This window comes from Natrix helvetica (genome assembly GCF_964273705.1).
Source record: "Natrix helvetica genome assembly, chromosome: 2".
NCBI lineage: Eukaryota > Metazoa > Chordata > Lepidosauria > Squamata > Natricidae > Natrix > Natrix helvetica.
Window position 1 is genome coordinate 84,105,184 of NC_138552.1, and position 16,763 is coordinate 84,121,946.

The following is a 16,763-nucleotide window of genomic DNA, read 5'->3' on the forward strand; positions in this document are numbered from 1 at the left end:
ACTTGAAAGTTGAATGGCTGCTATGTTAGTGTTTTGTGGATCTTCTAGCAGTGCTAGTGGCAGACAGTTGCAAGATGTGTACATAGTCATAGCTTCTTCTACCTTTTCTTTTACATCACACTCTGTGCTTACAGTTGCATCCTTAAGGCTTTGAAATAGCTTTGTGATATTGAAGTGTGATGTATTTGCAGGTTGATGTAGACTCGGCAGAAGATATCCGGTTAATTGAATTTGATGAATCTCAGAAGAGTGAACACACAGTATTTATAATGCCACCAGAGCCACCTCCAGATGATGGACAGGAAAGATTACCAAAGTATAGGTATTATCTTAATGGCATTTGGATAGACTTCTCTTTATTTCCATCCAGCCTTTCCTAATTTAGTGTTCTCCAGATGGGTTCGGGAAGTGGCCATGGTCGGTAGGAATCTTAGAAAATGTGGTTCTTCTCATATCTGGAGATCAGATAAGGATCTTTTATCAAGGGTGTCCATTATACTGAAAGTTCGTCTTGCTAAAATTACTGTTACTTTGACTTCTAATTTCTTCTAAATATTGAAATTTAGGGAATAATTTTTAGCCAACATGCTTAGCAGGGGTACGCAAACTATATGCAATTTGAATTATTTAAAATTTGAAATGCTCTGTTTCCACTGAGAATCTGTTTTTGATTAGTATTTTGGAGGCCTTTCAGTTTGAAACACCTCTGTTTTGAATTGAAAACTCTTAACTCAAAACACTGAAAAAAGATTTTCCTCTTAAATTGGAGTGGTTCAAATGTAGTGCAAATCTGAAACATTTTATAGACCATATTCTGCTATTTTTAACAACTTCCTTAACAATGCACTCTAGCAGGGAAGTTACTCATTATTACTGTTTCTTAGTTACTTGTTCCAAATAATAGATAATTTAATTGGTAGTCCTTTGGGTATCAGAATGATTTCAGAAATTATTTTGATACATGAAAAACATTGATTCCCTCAAATTCTTTCATAAGAAAAATAGTTCCATGTGACAATGTTGTACAATTGAATCTTTTAAAGTAATGCATCAAATTGCTTAAACCTATTTCCTAGTATAATCCATTTTTGTTCTTTTCATCTTGGAATAAGCATCCTCTCCTTTCAGAATCATTTCAATTTGTTTGTGTGCTGTTGTTTAGAATGGGTGGACCTTAAATTCATGTTATTGTCCTATTATGGATGGAAAACAGTGTTATACAATTTTGATTTTCTTTTCCAGCTACAAGACCTTCCCTAAGTTAGAGCTTAAGCTTTTTGACCGACCACAGGATCTCAAACTTTCCTTCAAGAGACACTCAGCTAAAAGCAACATTTCAAATAGTCCAGCGCTTATGGCAAAAAGGACCAAGCAGGTTATTTTTATTTTTAAGATATATTCAGAGTTAAAATAAGTTTGGGGGAAAAAATGATATAACAAGCAGAAGCGCACATTGTTTTTTTTCCACATTTCATGCTGTTAAAAAAGCATGTTATCTGACACTCCTTAGATTCCTTTTAAGATGTGTCTATTTTTAATCTTTTGTTTTTGCAGGAGATAAAAGCAGCCCATAAACTCGCCAAGAGATGCTACGCAAACTCCCCACAGTGGGCCAAATTCCTTTTCAGTCATTGCTACAGCTTATGGTTTATTTGTCTCCCAGCCTATGTTAGACTTTCACATCCCAAAGTCAGAGCCCTGCAGCAAGCCTATGAAGTTCTTATTAAAATGAAAAAAACAGATGTGGAACCACTAGATGAAGTAAGTCAATGCCATAAAGGTGCTATAAAAAGATGCAGATGTATCTTTTGTCTTGGAATAGTATTTATGATATTTGCTGCCTTCTAGTCCAGGGCAGATTTTTTAAGCTGAGATACAAAGGTATGAAGCATCTTTTTGAAAACTCAGAAATGCTACTACCTGTCTCCCAAGATTGGTCTATATGTGCGTGAACATCAGTGGTGGGTTTCAAATTTTTTAGAACCTCTTCTGTAGGTGTGGCCTGCTTTGTGGGAGTGGCTTGCAGTCATGTGACTGGGTGGGTGTGGCCAACTTGTAAAATGTGATGAAACTCACTTAACAACGCTCTTGCTTAGCAACCAAAATGTTGGCTCAATAACTGGCATTTGAAGCATGCAAGTCTTAAAGCTGTCAAGTTACAAGACCCTTGCACCCCTAACCCTTTAGGAAAAAAAAACCCCAGGGGTGTTCAAACTTGACAGCTTTAAGACTTGTGGATTTCAACTCCCAGAATTCCAAGGTGGGTAAAATGAGGAGCCAGATTGTTGGGGACAATAGGTTGACTCTATAAACCACTTAGAGAGGGTTGTAAAAGCACTATGAAGTGGTATATAAGTCTAAGTGCTATTGCTAAAAACCTGACATTTTGGAAAAGAAATTATTGAACATGGCACCATTGTTACATAAGATGCAGATAAAAGAAATCGTTTCAGCTCTTGTCATTTTCAATCTTTTGTAAATTTTGAAAAATTATTCTGAAACTTGTCTCTATTTCCACTTGTACTTCAATGGAGAATCAATATCTTTGCTCAGATGCATCTTCAAAGTTTAGATAGTTTCACTTTTGTGCCAAGAACTTTTCCTTTAAATTTGGCCTTAACCTTGAAGGAAGTTACAAGCAAATTAGAGGAAAGTTGAAAAACAAAGAGCTAGTTGTCTATGAGGAAGGTTAAAGAATCGCACAGATTGATGGATTGCTAAAGAGTTAGGTTCAAAAACTGTAAGCAGTCAGAGAATCTGTAGGCAAAAAGAATGATAGCACAGGAACCTGACAACATAGCCAGTCTGGAAGGGGTGTGAATGTTACATGGGTTGTGGATCCAGGAAGTGTCAGGCAGGTGTGCTGAAGACCTGGGATGAGTCCAACTGTAACAGGATCAGGAATAGAGTGCATGATGGCATAGAGGTCTTGAGTAAAACAGAGAATGGAAATATGGAAAAACTTTGGATCTTGCAGAAAAGAGGGCTGGAGGTCTTAGAGAGTCAGAACAACAACTAGCTAGGTTGTTCTTTTCCAGTTTATCTCCAACACTTAGATAAACTTGGCAGTCAGAGGGAGACGAAGCCCATTGCTGCAGTTGCCAGTTTGCCCAAGCACCTCCTAACACATTCCTCAGATTTGCACCCCCATTGCAGTAAAGTAGAGAAGTCGCAATTCAGTCCCATCTTGCCTGGACATGCTGGCCTTCTTCTTAACCCTATGGTGGAAGAGGATCCTGTAAATTTCAGTAGGCACTGTGTGTTAAACTTTAGAGAATTTTGAAACTTGATGTTCTTGTATTTAGGTACACCAAGTAGATTATTGGACTAAAATCAAGAAAATCCAGGTTCTAAAAAATTCCGAGTCTTGGCAAGTCAGATGGATGGGCTGGTTACTCTTGGCCCAACCAAGGATTGTGGAAATAAAATTAAAAGGATTCCTTTTTCCCCAGCCCTCTTGAGCTCTTTAAAAAACAGATGATTATAGGTTAGATATGCTTAAGCAAGCTCCTAGTCATATTTACCTGAATTAAAATGTCACAAAAATATACCAATTAATTGCAGCATAGTCCCCCTTAAATACTTAATCTAAGAAAGGATTGCAATGATTTTTTGGGTAATGCTAAACAGTTTGTGTGGTTTTCTTTTCTGTGGATTGGCTTGTGGTGAAAATAGTTAGTTTTGCCTTCCTACAATATCAATAGATTTATTGAGTTTGGCAGCAGCTGAGAGAATTGGACCAGAAGTTATGTATGGTATGTGTTTGGAATATTATTTTAATATGTTGGCGGCTTTCTAATTCAGTGACAGAATACCTCTCTGCTTTAAATTAGTTTTCCTCTGCTGATTGATAATACCTGCCAAGAGAAACTTATATTCTAAGAATAGTCACACTTGATGCTTTACCATATATAAAATCTGTATTCTTTTCAATATTTATCAGGTGTGTTATAGAGTTTTAATGCTGCTCTGTGGACTTTGGGGCCATCCTGTTCTGGCTGTGCGGATTCTCTTTGAGATGAAAAATTCTGGCATAGAACCAAACGCAATTACTTATGGCTACTACAATAAGGTAAGCAAAGAATTAGTAAATACTATATAAAAAAGATTTATATATAACTTCCTTCCTTATCACTGTTGCATAATAGTGATATAATTCTTTCTGACTGAGATTGCAGGGCATGGATTATACGGACATCAAGTATTGTATGTTGACTTTTTGGAAATATTTTTCTTAGTAATTTTGCTCTTCTAGGCAGTTTTGGAGAATCCCTGGCCTAGCAGTAATCGTAGCGGTATATTTCTTTGGACAAAATTGCGAAATGTGGTCCACAGTATGGCACAATTAAGGCAAGCTCTCAAAAAATCCACACAGACGTCACAGGTTGCTTCAGTACCAGGTAATGTCACAATCCTTAACTGTCATAAACAAAATATACATCCTTCCTGCTTCAGATTAGTCATAAACTCTTGTTATGGGGTGATGTGATTGCATGTGAGGAAACAGGCACAATTAAAGTGCAAGTGCGGAGTATCAAATGGGGTACTGCAATGTGTGTGGGGTTATGTGTTGTTTTCATAAGCGTTTATGTCTTAAATAGCTGAACTGTGTGAAGCAGGAGCTTTAAGATATCATTGAAAGGAAGGGGATGTGAAGATTTGGGCTTTGGATCCCCCAAAATAGCCTTCAATAAGCATATTGATTTGGGTAGATAGGTCTTCATTTGCCAAAAAAGATCTTGGGTCAATCCTTCAGCGATGATGTAGATGATCATACTGCTGCTCTTTGTTTTTTTGACTAACATATTATTGTTCCTGTCCTCAGCTTCACAGAAGATCCCAGGTGGAAGTGATGGGGACACGGTGAGCCATGGTAGTGTGGATAGTTCTAATGATGCTAACAGTGGGGAGCACGCACTCTTCGTCAGAGACTTAGTCAGGCTTGATTCCATTGATAATCACTCTAGCACAGGTATTAGATCTGTTGGGGCTCACTAACTATTGCAATGTCTTTCTAATATGCTGCCAGCCTTGATATTGTTTCTATTACAAAGAGGAAAAGATACATGTTTTCTGCTCTCTGTCAATCCCACCAATAGCAGAATCCAAACTGTGGTCCAGATTGCTTCACCAGGAAGCAAATTGCACGTATGGATCACAAGTTGGATGTACACGCTTAGCTTGTGCAACTGTTGTAGGCAGCTTTTTTCCTCTCTTGTTTCTCTCTCTCTCTTGTTTAAGAGAAAAATAGCTAATCAGCAGGAAGAGGAAGAGGCAAGTGGAAAATGATAGCATTCGTTCAATGTAAAAAATTGTGGTTTTATACCAACTTGAACTTTTATGTTTATTCAGCCTTCAACTTTTTTTGGCCTTTCAGCACAGGTGAATTTATATGTGAGGACATGCAGTGAACTGAATCCTGATTCCAGGAAAATATATGTTTGTGTGAAGGAGGCACTGATAGAGTGCTGCAACTGGTGCTCTATTTCTAATATGTATCTCCCTGTAACCCAAATACATTTATTTGAACTTGGGTAAAGTTTTTATAAGGGCAAAAGAATACACTTGGATCACTTTACGCTAAACATAAATACTGTGTTTCAGAAAATTTCACAGTAACTTGCATTAGGTGGGGAGCATTCTATATTTAGCTCACATTTGGTGATTAAAGATAAGTTTGTAAAGGATTTTTTAAGTGCAGATGGCTGAATCTTTCTGAAAAGAGTTTCACTTAGCTGTAATTTACATATTTTAAACAAAACAAAGAACCATATTTTTAAAATCCTGCTCTTAGATGTAAATCTAAATGTTGTCCCATTCCTCAATTTTCTCTACTAAATTTTCTGACTTCCTTCTTTTTAAAACAATTTTAGTTCTGTCTCTCTTTTGCGTAGATGGCTTCTTGTATTTGTCTAGTAGTAGATAACTAAATATTCCTTCTCTCTGATCCTTGTTGCTCTGCTTCTTGCTCTGTGCTGTCTCTTGGTGCTGCATTTGTCCTTGGCTGTCATGGTGTGAGGTGCAGACTTGTGTGATGCGAATCCTTGGAGGCAGATGTGCATTAACTCTGCTGTTGAATGTTAAACCCTGCAGGTAATTTTCCCATGAATTAATGTAAATCAATATAAAAAACAGTAGCTGACTTTTCAATCTGCTATTTTAAATAATAGCAAGTTACTTTGGAAACACCCACACGCACACAGCATATACTTCAAATTTCATTAATTGATGGAATTCTTAATTGATCCTTCCATTTATTATTCAATAAAAAGATACTGTGTTTGTTCAGTCTGGGATTTGACTGTTATTTAAGTTGCAAACCTTTTTACCTCTGCTATGTAACTAGAGGAGGGTAGAGACAGTGTGTCACGATTTAGGACAGTATTTTTTTTCAAACTTGGCAACTTTATATGCCGGCTGGAGAATTCTGAGAATGGAAGTTCCACACCTTAAAGTTGCCTGGTTTGAAAAACATTAATTTAAAATCAGTGTTTTTCAAACTGATTATATAAGAATTTCAGCCTCAAGTCCCAGCATTTGTTATTTTTTTTAACCTCTGACTATGTTGGAATTATCCATGAATTATGGGAGTTATAGTCACACTTAATCTACAGCTGTGTGAAAAAGTCCTGCATGCTTTACGGTTTATGACATTTTTTGGATAGGCCATTGATTTTATATTTTATGCTAACTGCTATGCAAATATTGTTATATTTAAATAAATACTGGTAGTTTTTAAGTGAAAAGCATAAGCTTTTTGTAATTTGGTGCTGTTTGGATGGGGATTGTGAATTTTCTTGCATGCTTACAATGCATGCTTATAATGACTATGAAAACAGATTACCTGATGCATACCCAGTGGCATATGTTTTGCAATTACTAAGGCCTATGCTAGTGTTTTGTTAACATTTTAATTGTTTGTTGCCTTGAAAAGGACCATTTAGGTAACCAAACATGGTTACTAATATGAAATTGGCCAGCCCTTATTGCTTATCACCAGGCGGCATTGCTTCGGCATAGACTGTATAAGCCTTTGCATGTGATCTTTGGTGACAATGTGGTGCCAGGCTGCAGTAATGGATTCAATCAGCTCCTGCTTGGTCTTTGGATGCTTCTTGCTTATTTCGTAACCAATCTTGGCCCACAAGTTTTCAATTGGGTTCAAATCCGAGCTCTGAGCTGGCCAATCCAGGAGTTGAACACCATGCTTCTTCATCCACTGCTGGACGGACTTGGCTCGATGACAAGGAGCATTGTCATCCTGGAAATAAAAGTCCTTCCCTACAAGTTGTTGAGCTAAAGGAAGCATGGTCTTTTCCAGGACTTTAACATACTGCTTGGAATTCATGATTCCCTGCACAATTTGTATCCGACCAATATCAGAAGCAGCGATACAGCCCCAGATCATCACGTGCAATGGATGCTTCACAGATAGATTCAGGAAGTACAGCCTAAATTCTTCAGCTAGAAATCTTCTGACATACTTATTGCACTAATTCCTAGTCAAGTAGAAATTGTTCTCGTCAATGAAGATGACCTTGGCCCACTGTTCGTTGGTCCACTTGGCATACTTCTTGGCCCAAGCACGTCAACGAGTGCGGTGAGCATCTGTGAGCAAAGGTTTACTTCGAGCCCTGCAGCCTTTGAGCCCTCTGGCAAGCAGTCTGGGACGCACTGTGCTTGTGCACACTTTTACATCACATGTTGCGCCCCAAATACTTGTAATCTGAGGTGAGGTGAGCTTCCTGTCAGCCATCGAAATGCGTTGCAGAGCCCGATCTTGCCGTTTTGTCGACTTTCTTGGTTTTCCAGAACGGAGCCTGTCATCAACTGAACCAGTTATTTGGTATTTTTCAACCACTCTGCTCCCTGTGGTGCGATGGCATTTCACTCTCTTGGCTATTTCTGTACAGGAGTAACCCTCTTCATGAAGCACAATGATGTGATGCCGCTGCTCAGTACTGGTGAAAGCAAAGGCCTTCATCCTTGCCCGCAGCCAGAGCTAAATTAAATTTCTCGATGCTTTTCATGCCTATTTATAGTCAGAGAGTATGACAACTTTGATTGGCTCATAGATTTAGCCTCTGTGCATTTTGCTGCTGATTGGCTACTTTCGATCCTAACATTCTCGAAAATTCAAGTTGTGTTTGTTTTAGCATATAAACTCACTCAAAGCCTTAAAAAGACTTGGGTTACCCTATAATAAAAATTATGCATCTCAATCCGACATACAGAAACTTTCATCAAAGTACTAATTTTGTGTGGTTTCTATGAGTGAAAAGTTGATTAAACATGTAAATACAGCTTAAAACTGAAAGTGTGCAGGGCTTTTTCACACAGCTGTAGAAGCCTACTTGGTTGGGAAAGGCTGTATTAGAATTATGAAAAGCACTGCTTTTGAGGTTATGAAGGTAAGCACTAGCAGAGTGAAGTTCTGTAGCCAAGGAGAGCAGGGCTTATACCATATTAGTAGAGCTCAGGTGAGATTAATACAAGGGGAATATAAATTTAGATGTGCATATAAACAAGTAAACAACAGCAGTGAAATTATTTTACCTCACAGGGAAGAGGGGCAAAGGGATTAATAAGGTCCTTGATATGTGCCATTTGAAGGGCCGATTTATAAGGAGTTATAAAGCTCTTTTTGCTTTGGCACCTGGGTACCTATAGCATCACATGCCCCGACCAGGGTGAGCCTGGCTTATTCGGTCATATAAGGAGAAACTGCTGTTCGTGCCCAACTTAGAGGAGATAAAGGGATCTGAGGCTTCGCATTAGTGACGCTGGTTCTGTAGAACAGCCTCCCTGTGGAAATGAGGCTGGTGTCCTCCATGAACTGTTCTAGAGCACCCTAATTATATTGGGCCATTTCTTCTTTATTTTTTTTGTTGTTGCTTTATTCATGAGTTACTGTTACTATTGCACTGTTTTGATTTTATGCTGATTTTATGTCTACCACGGATGTTTTTAATACTTTTTTTTAAAAAAAAAAATCTGGTCAACCGGAGAATCATTTCATTGTAATTGATGAAATGAACGGAAATGAATGTGATTCTTATTTCTCTGTTGTGGGTTACTCATATCACCTTCTGTAAATGTTCACCTATAATAATAATAATACACTCTGCAAGTTAGATTTCAAACATGCCTTTCACTGCACCTTCTGCTGCTGTTCTTTCTTCACTCAATTTCAGATACGCTTTGCTAATAATTTTGTTTTAAAATAAAACATTGCAACACACATTTCTCATAATTAAAATATTATGTTCTGGGGGCAGAGAGAGAAAAACAAATGGACAAGTCTTGTTTCTCTCCCCCCTCGCCCCCCCACAGGTCAGTCAGATCAAGGCTACGGTTCCAAAGATGAACTTATAAGGGAAGATGGGGAGCACCTTCATTCAACAGATGTGCTTAGAGAAAAAGATGTTGGTGCAAAAGCTGAAGACCTAATTGGAGGTGTGTTGGATGGGAGAATTTTTCTTTTCAAATAGGCTTTCTAAATTGGACCTATTTAGAATTGGTTTTATCTGGCTTGATAATAGCACTTGTGCAAAAGATCTAGTAGTAGTTACTAAATAAACACAGGTAGTCCTCAACTTACAGTCGTTTGATTTCATTTCATTTCATTTCATTTCATTTATTCGATTTATAAACCGCCCCCTCTCCCCGAGGGGACTCGGGGCGGTGTACAGACAGGAATAAAATACACTATAGAGAACAAAAGTACAAAATCACAGAAAAAACAAATTAAACAAAAAGTCTGTACAATGATCATGAAATAAGCTAATAATTAAAACCAATTAAAATACCCCAAAATTTAAAATTTAAAATACCGGCCAGGAGGGTCGGGGAATAAGTTATGATTATGATTGTGATTGGGCCAGGCCAGCTAATTGGAACAGGTGGGTCTTGAGTTTCTTACGGAAGGAGCGGAGATCAGCAATGATTCTAATATCGGGGGGGGGAGGTCGTTCCAGAGGGTTGGGCCCGTCACAGAGAAGGCCCTACTCCTGGGCACCGCCCGCCGGCATTGCTTAGCGGATGGTACCCGGAGGAGTCCCTCTCTGTGAGAGCGAATTGGTCGCAGGGATGTGTGGGGTAGGATGCGATCCCGCAGGTAACTAGGTCCTGAGTTTGATGACTGTTCGAAGTTACAACTTCACTGAAAAAAATTGTTTTTCACCCTTACGAACATTGCAGCATGCCCATGGTCATGTGATCAGAATCCGGACGCTTGGCAACTGGCTCATATCTATTACGGTTGGAGTGTCCCCGTGGGTCATGTGATCAACGTTTGTGACTTTCTGAAAATCAAAGTCAATGGAGAGACCAGACTCATTTAACAACTGTGTCACTAATTTAACAACTGCCATGATTCACTGAACAATTGTGTCAAAAAAAGGGTTGTAAAATGGGGCAAAACTCACTTAACATCTGTCTTGCTTAGTAACAGAAATGTTGGGCTCCATTGTGATCGCACGTCAAGGACTACCTCTATGAATCAACAAGTATAATGTTCTGTAGCTGTAAAAAAAGGGCAGCTGCAATTATAGGTTGTATCCACAGAATATAGTTTCTAAATCTTGGGAAGAAATATTTCCATTTCCACTATTCTGTTTAGTTCTGGCGTTGTATTTTAAGGATTCAGAGTGGAAAAGATTCAGAGAAGAGCAACCAAGATGATTGGGGCTAATCTTTATTAGATATGTTTTTAAGCAAAGGCTGGACAGCCATCTATCTGGATGGCTTAGATTTGAATTTGGATTCCTGCACTAAGCGGGAATTGGCCTTGATAACTTAAATGGCACTTTCCAACTTAGTGTTTCCAAGATTTTAAGTTTAATTGGGATCTAGTTTACATTCTGGAATGTCACTTTTAAAGAGGATTTCTTGATTGATTGTGCTTGTACATCACTAAAAAGAAGGATTGGCTGGGTGGTGTGCGATGAGTTGCAAAGACATTAAATAAATAAAAAGGAAAAGGAAAGCAGTATAAGAACAATAAAAAAGCAAACTAAGCATGATAAAAATCAAGCAGAATTAATATTGGCAATAAATTTAGCATAAACTTTCCAGTTCTAAAATAAACACATGCTTCTTAAATTGCTTAGAAAATAAAACAAATCTTCAAAGTGATACTAAGCAGAACATACTCAGGTGAACATTTCTTTAGAAAATATCCAAAATAGATGGAGGCTACAACTGAATATAATTGAAAAAAAGGTTCCAAAACTACAGATAAAATTTGTTTTTTAATGTACTTTTGGGGATAATATACCAACCCTACCATTTAAGAAATTCTAACTACTACAATTATATTTCCCAATTCAAGATTTTGTTCTCCATTCTAAATACATTGTTATAACACAGATATAACGTGTTGGCCATTTTATTGATCGGTGGGATAAAGCAGCATATAAAAATAAATGTGCTATAAAAGGATTGTCTTGGTTGCACTTTTTGGGACATGACTTCCCAGATTCACTGGAATGCTGACTGGAAGTTCTGGGAAATGTTAGTTAGGTACTTGCTATTAGAAATGGTATTCATTTTTCTCTCTACTTTCACTAATATGGAAGTCAACTCTCTTTCTCTCTCGCTCTTCTGAAGATTTTTCTGGCACCAATGAATCTGTAGAAGAACAGCACTCTAATATAGAATCTCAAATCCCTGTGGAAGTGCCTTTGCATTCCTCAAGCAGTATTGTGAAGATTCCTTCTGGTATGTTTGTTCGTCCTGGCAGGAAAAGCAGTGGTGGTAAGCTAATCAATATATTTGGCTTATTAGAAATAAAATTATAAATCATTGATGCTGTGCTTGACTTGTCCAAGAAAATGAATTTATTATGTGAAAAACATTCAGTAATAATTAACAACCACCTTGCTTGGAACTTCCTACATCAGTGTTTCTCAACTTGTGGTCTGTGGACCCCTGGGGGGACTGCGATGCAGTCACAGGGTCAGTGACGTGAAGTAATTTTATGATTTAAATCTTGAGTTATGTCTTGGTAGTCTGTGGCCACAAAAGGAATTTAAAGGGCATAAGTGGTAAAGAAAAGTTTGAGAATCACTGTCCTACATAGTATAGTGATACTTCCATGATTTTTAGGCTCTTGATTAGAACCCAAATAATGGAAAATACCCAATCTAAGGAGTGTGGTGTTCATTTAATAGGTGAAGATGATGATGATTTTTCTCTTACTAAATGTAATTTCACTCCTTATATATATTTATCCTAAGTTTAAATTGCAAGAGATATATGATTCCCAGTAGTTTTGTAAACTTTATAAAAATTAAATGAGGATCATTTGATACATATGTATTAAAACCTCTAATTTAAAAATTTTATCTGTCTTCCTTACTAATTTAGTACATATATGTACCAAATTAAACTTGATTTACCTTCTCCAAATGTGCCTTGCTAATTCTTAACATTAATATTTTTTTTAATGTTCTGAGGAAGGAAACCCACAGTCTGTGTGCCATTCCCCCAATGGAGGCTAGGAACAGCAGCATCTGGTTAATCATGTTTAGGCTGTGAAGCTAATAAAGATCAGCCTTGGTTTGGAAGATTTGTAGATTAGTTTGTAAGTTGAAAACATTTTGGAAGAAGGGAATGGCAAACTATATTCAAACTATTTCCAAGGAGTGGCCACAAAATTACCAAGATAGGAGATGATCTCAATAATTGATATTTGGAAACAATCCTTGGGTCTTCCACTTGCTGGTTGGCTTCATGATTGACCATCTTTTTGGCTGAGAGTGTGTGTGTGTATGTATGTTTGTAACAAAGTTATGTGTAGCATCTATGTGCATTTGCACTTTCTCCCCAGGGTGTGTGATTAAGTATTGGTTGTGTAGCTGTAAGGGTCTAATCAGAGAAGAGGCACATTTTGTTGATCAGATCCTCCATCATGTATTCACATATTGTATCTACACAGAGAAACAAAACATGCCTTTTCTCTGATTAGATAATACCCATGTTTCCCTGAAAATAACACCGGGTCGTGTATTAAGTTTTGCTCCAAAAGACGTAATTGGACCTTATTTTCTGGTTAGGTCTTATTTTTGGGGAAATATGGTACTAAATGTGCTCATCTGGCTGACGGTCTTAACTAGGGCTTATTTTGGGGGTAGGGTTTACATTACGAGCATCCTGAAGAATTAAGCTAGAGCTTATTTTCCAGTTGGGTCTTATTTTCAGGGAAACGGTATATATTCGTTCTGCATGTATTTGTGCATACATGAAATAGTCTAATTAGAGCAGGGCCCTTTTGCTATCTCTGTGATTCTGGTTTTGTACAGCTTTTGACATACCTGCGTGTACATTTCTGAGTATTTATGTCCTGGGAAGCACAGAGTAGGCTGCATAACTTTCACTTTGACAAAGAGGCCTTGGTAGTATTCCAAACCATTACTCAGTTGCCTCTCCCTGAAGAATAGATATATTGCAGGATTTTTTTTCCTGGAATTTTTTTCTCTGTAACCTCTAGCCAGATTCTGTTGTCTGGTTTTGTTGTTTTTTTTTTGTCAGCTTCTCCTATCTTACCAAATTTCCTTTCATTTTGTTGAGTTTTCAGAGAGGTATCCTGCCAGTGGATAGTTAGGCAGAGTCTTGTCCTCTTTTCCACATATTTTGCTACCATTCTTTAAGAAAGTGTAACAAAGAAAAGCATGACCGGTTGACTGAAACCCAGCAGATCTTTTATGCCAGGGAGTAAGGATTTACTACTGTGAATCTTTTTTTTTTATGTGCCCTCGTGACAGAATTTTGGATATACAACAGCAATTATATAATTGTGGTATTTGAGAGAATGATTCTTGATAAATATGTATGCGCTCCAAAAATTGCTATTTTAAAATGTTTAAGGGACACAGAAAGTTCCCTTAAAATATACAAATATAGAATCCCCACCCATTTAAAAGACAGTACAAATTTTGTGTCAGTGATATATTATATTATTTATGTAAAATAAATACTTTGGTATTAAATATTTCTGTCAGAGCTACTTAACATGTAAGTAACTTATTTTGACAATCTTGGTTTCAGCTGGCCATTTATTTTAAAGAAACGTTTTTGTCCAGCCTCAAGCAGGTCTCCATGCAACTGTTTTTCCTTCCAAATTAACCATTTTGTTTTGATACCATGCTACTTCAGAAACACCTCCTGGTGTTCAAAAACAGAAACAGAAAAATCAATTCCAAAAGAACCACAAAAGTAGAGTCCCGTAAGTGAAAATAAGTCCTCCCTGGATAATAAACCCAACTGGGCTTTTGAGTGCATACGCTAAGATAAGGCCTCCCCGAAAATATTGCAACACAACAGCAGCCATGATGTGATCACGTTCGCTGCCTCCTGCATCTCAAAAATAATAAGACCACCTCAAAAATAAGGCCAAGCGCTAATTTCAGAAGCCGAAAGAAAATAAGACCCTGTCTTATTTTCGGTGAAACACGGTAATGATCTGTTACTCTGCAAATTCTTAAGTGAAGAAGCACATTTTCAATAGTCACTTAAAATGAGTTAGTCTCAGGCACCAGAATTCTTTCAGTATGGAAGGTTATAAATTGGCCAATTTAAACATGTATTTTAAAAACTGTAATCAATACAACTAAAGATGTAGCACAGCATTTCTATATGGTGATTTTGGTTGCCAAGACATCCATTTTCCATGTTTTCTCTAATAGGTGTTTTTTTTTAAAGTGCTTTATACAAGCTATTATTTTAACACTGACCTGTATATTTTTGTTTAAGGAACTGCATGCAATCCACTGTTCATCGTTCAGGATTCTGTTGAAGATTCAGTGTTTGATTGTAACACTTCTCCCAAAAGAGCAAATGAAAAAGGAAAGAAGAGGCAAAAACATTTTTCTGAAAGGAGTTGCAGTTTCAGTACTGAAAGCAGAGCAGACATGCTGCTGAAGAAGAACAGCTTAGACTATAACTCCAGTGATCTTGCAATAATGATGGGAGCAGATGCAAAGATCCTCACCGCCGCTCTATCGGGGGCAAAAATCTCTCTATCCCATATGAGTAACTCCCATACTTTTGATGACGCCAGTGGCATACAATTCGTCTGTGGGTCAGAAAGTGCCAGAACTCATGCGGAAGAAAATACATGGGAAATAGGGGCTGGGTCTTCACCTGTTGTGGAAGAACCTGAAGATCAATTGAAAAATGGACTTAGTGACAGCACAGTCAAATCAGAGTGCAGTAGCCCCAGACCTCCTGATACCCTTCAGTCTAAAACTGAGCAAGAAGAACCCAAAGAGACAACAAACAAAAGGAATAGTTTTTATGGTGTAGCCAAACCAATTGAAAGGGAAGATGTTCAAATGGGTTTGGATCCTTTATCTTTGCTGGCCACGGATACAAAAGCCACCAAACCTGCCGAGCCGGAAGAAAAGATCATGTCACCGGTGGTAGCACGTAATCTGGCTGAAGAAATTGAAAGCTACATGAATCTAAAAAGTCCCTTGGGCAGCAAATCTTCCAGCATGGAATTACACAGGAGAGAGAGCGATCGGGAAGGGGATTCCCCTAGTTCTTCGGGGCCCTGTTTAGAGAGAAGGTCAAGCTTAGATTCCATTCCCCCACCCCTGCCCCCACCCCCACAGACTCAAAATGTTAATCATAAAAGTCCATCTGTCTCCAGGTCCAAAACCTTTACTGGAAGGCCAAAGCAACTGGCTCTTTCGCGCACCCAAAAAGAACGGTCAATATCTTTAACAGGGCTGGGTCGTTCTTCTCCTCAAGCTTCGCTTGGTGCAGTTGTCACCTCTCTGTCAGGGCTGAAGCTAGACCACATATTATCTGGGCCTAAAATAGAGGTCTTGAAATCTGGCATGAAACAAGCAGCTAATGTCGCCAGCAAGATGTGGGGAGCAGTGTCATCAGCGTATAGTTATTCAGATGATGAGGTAAATGTTGTGCGTGTTTTTTCCCTCTTTGCTTTTATCCCACCTATTAGAGGTGGGTTGCTCCTGGTTTGGCCCGGATAGGGCGAACTGGTAGTGGCGGCAGCAGGGGCTCCGCCCACCCGCTTCTGCGCTTGCGCAGAAGTGGCATGCACAAGCGTGCATGTGCAAACTCATAGTAAAAAAATGGAAACCCACCACTGCCACCTATGTAAGTGGTTAGATAGTTCAGTTGACTCAAGTAATCTTCAGACCGTAGACTTTATCTTAATATGGCAGAGTTCACTGAGGTCTTATATTAATAAATTTACTCCTCTTACTCCTATAAATTATTTCCCCTTTGCTCTGATACTATTTTAGAAGGTGCCACAAATTTTGGGGCCAAACGTTTAGATCATATTTTTGTGTATTAAAAAAGGGAGGGAGAATTCATTGCAGAAAAAACAATGTTAATCAGATTAACATTGTTGAATTTCACCCATGTCATCCATAACATTGTAACACAGAACACAAATTGATTATACTGTTCTTACATGAAGCATGCATTTTGATTTCCTGTTGTAATCTGTTTTCTTAATGCTGATAGTAGGCAATTAGTAGGCTGCATCCGCCCCATTGAGGCTTTCATGCTGCCTTTGAATTTTCTCTTTATTTGCCTGCAACTTCCTAGGTTAATTTTATTTTGAGACTGTGAGGAATTTGAAAAGCAGGATTTCTCTTTAAATTCCATTCCATGTGTTATGGTGGGGGCAAAGTAATAACCATATTTGCAATAGCCTTTACTTTTGAACAATAAAATGACTAAAATTCATATAATCTGTTTTCTCATATGAGGTCCCATGGATT

General features: G+C 38.1%; 1 protein-coding gene across 4 annotated transcripts in view; it reads left to right on the top strand.

Moving 5' to 3' along the window:
- The window catches only part of DENND4C (DENN domain containing 4C), a 75,127-nt gene that overhangs the window by 45,260 nt on the left and 13,104 nt on the right, over window positions 1–16,763 (top strand). For 3 of the 4 annotated variants that reach the window (XM_081944498.1, XM_081944497.1, XM_081944499.1), the window contains 9 exons: window positions 192–322; window positions 1,243–1,375; window positions 1,555–1,761; window positions 3,944–4,072; window positions 4,256–4,400; window positions 4,826–4,972; window positions 9,334–9,456; window positions 11,611–11,757; window positions 14,755–15,920. In XM_081944498.1, coding sequence (XP_081800624.1) covers window positions 192–322; window positions 1,243–1,375; window positions 1,555–1,761; window positions 3,944–4,072; window positions 4,256–4,400; window positions 4,826–4,972; window positions 9,334–9,456; window positions 11,611–11,757; window positions 14,755–15,920 — 2,328 coding nt within the window. The remainder of the gene's footprint in view (window positions 1–191; window positions 323–1,242; window positions 1,376–1,554; window positions 1,762–3,943; window positions 4,073–4,255; window positions 4,401–4,825; window positions 4,973–9,333; window positions 9,457–11,610; window positions 11,758–14,754; window positions 15,921–16,763) is intronic. The other variant, XM_081944500.1, reaches the window with a different exon arrangement.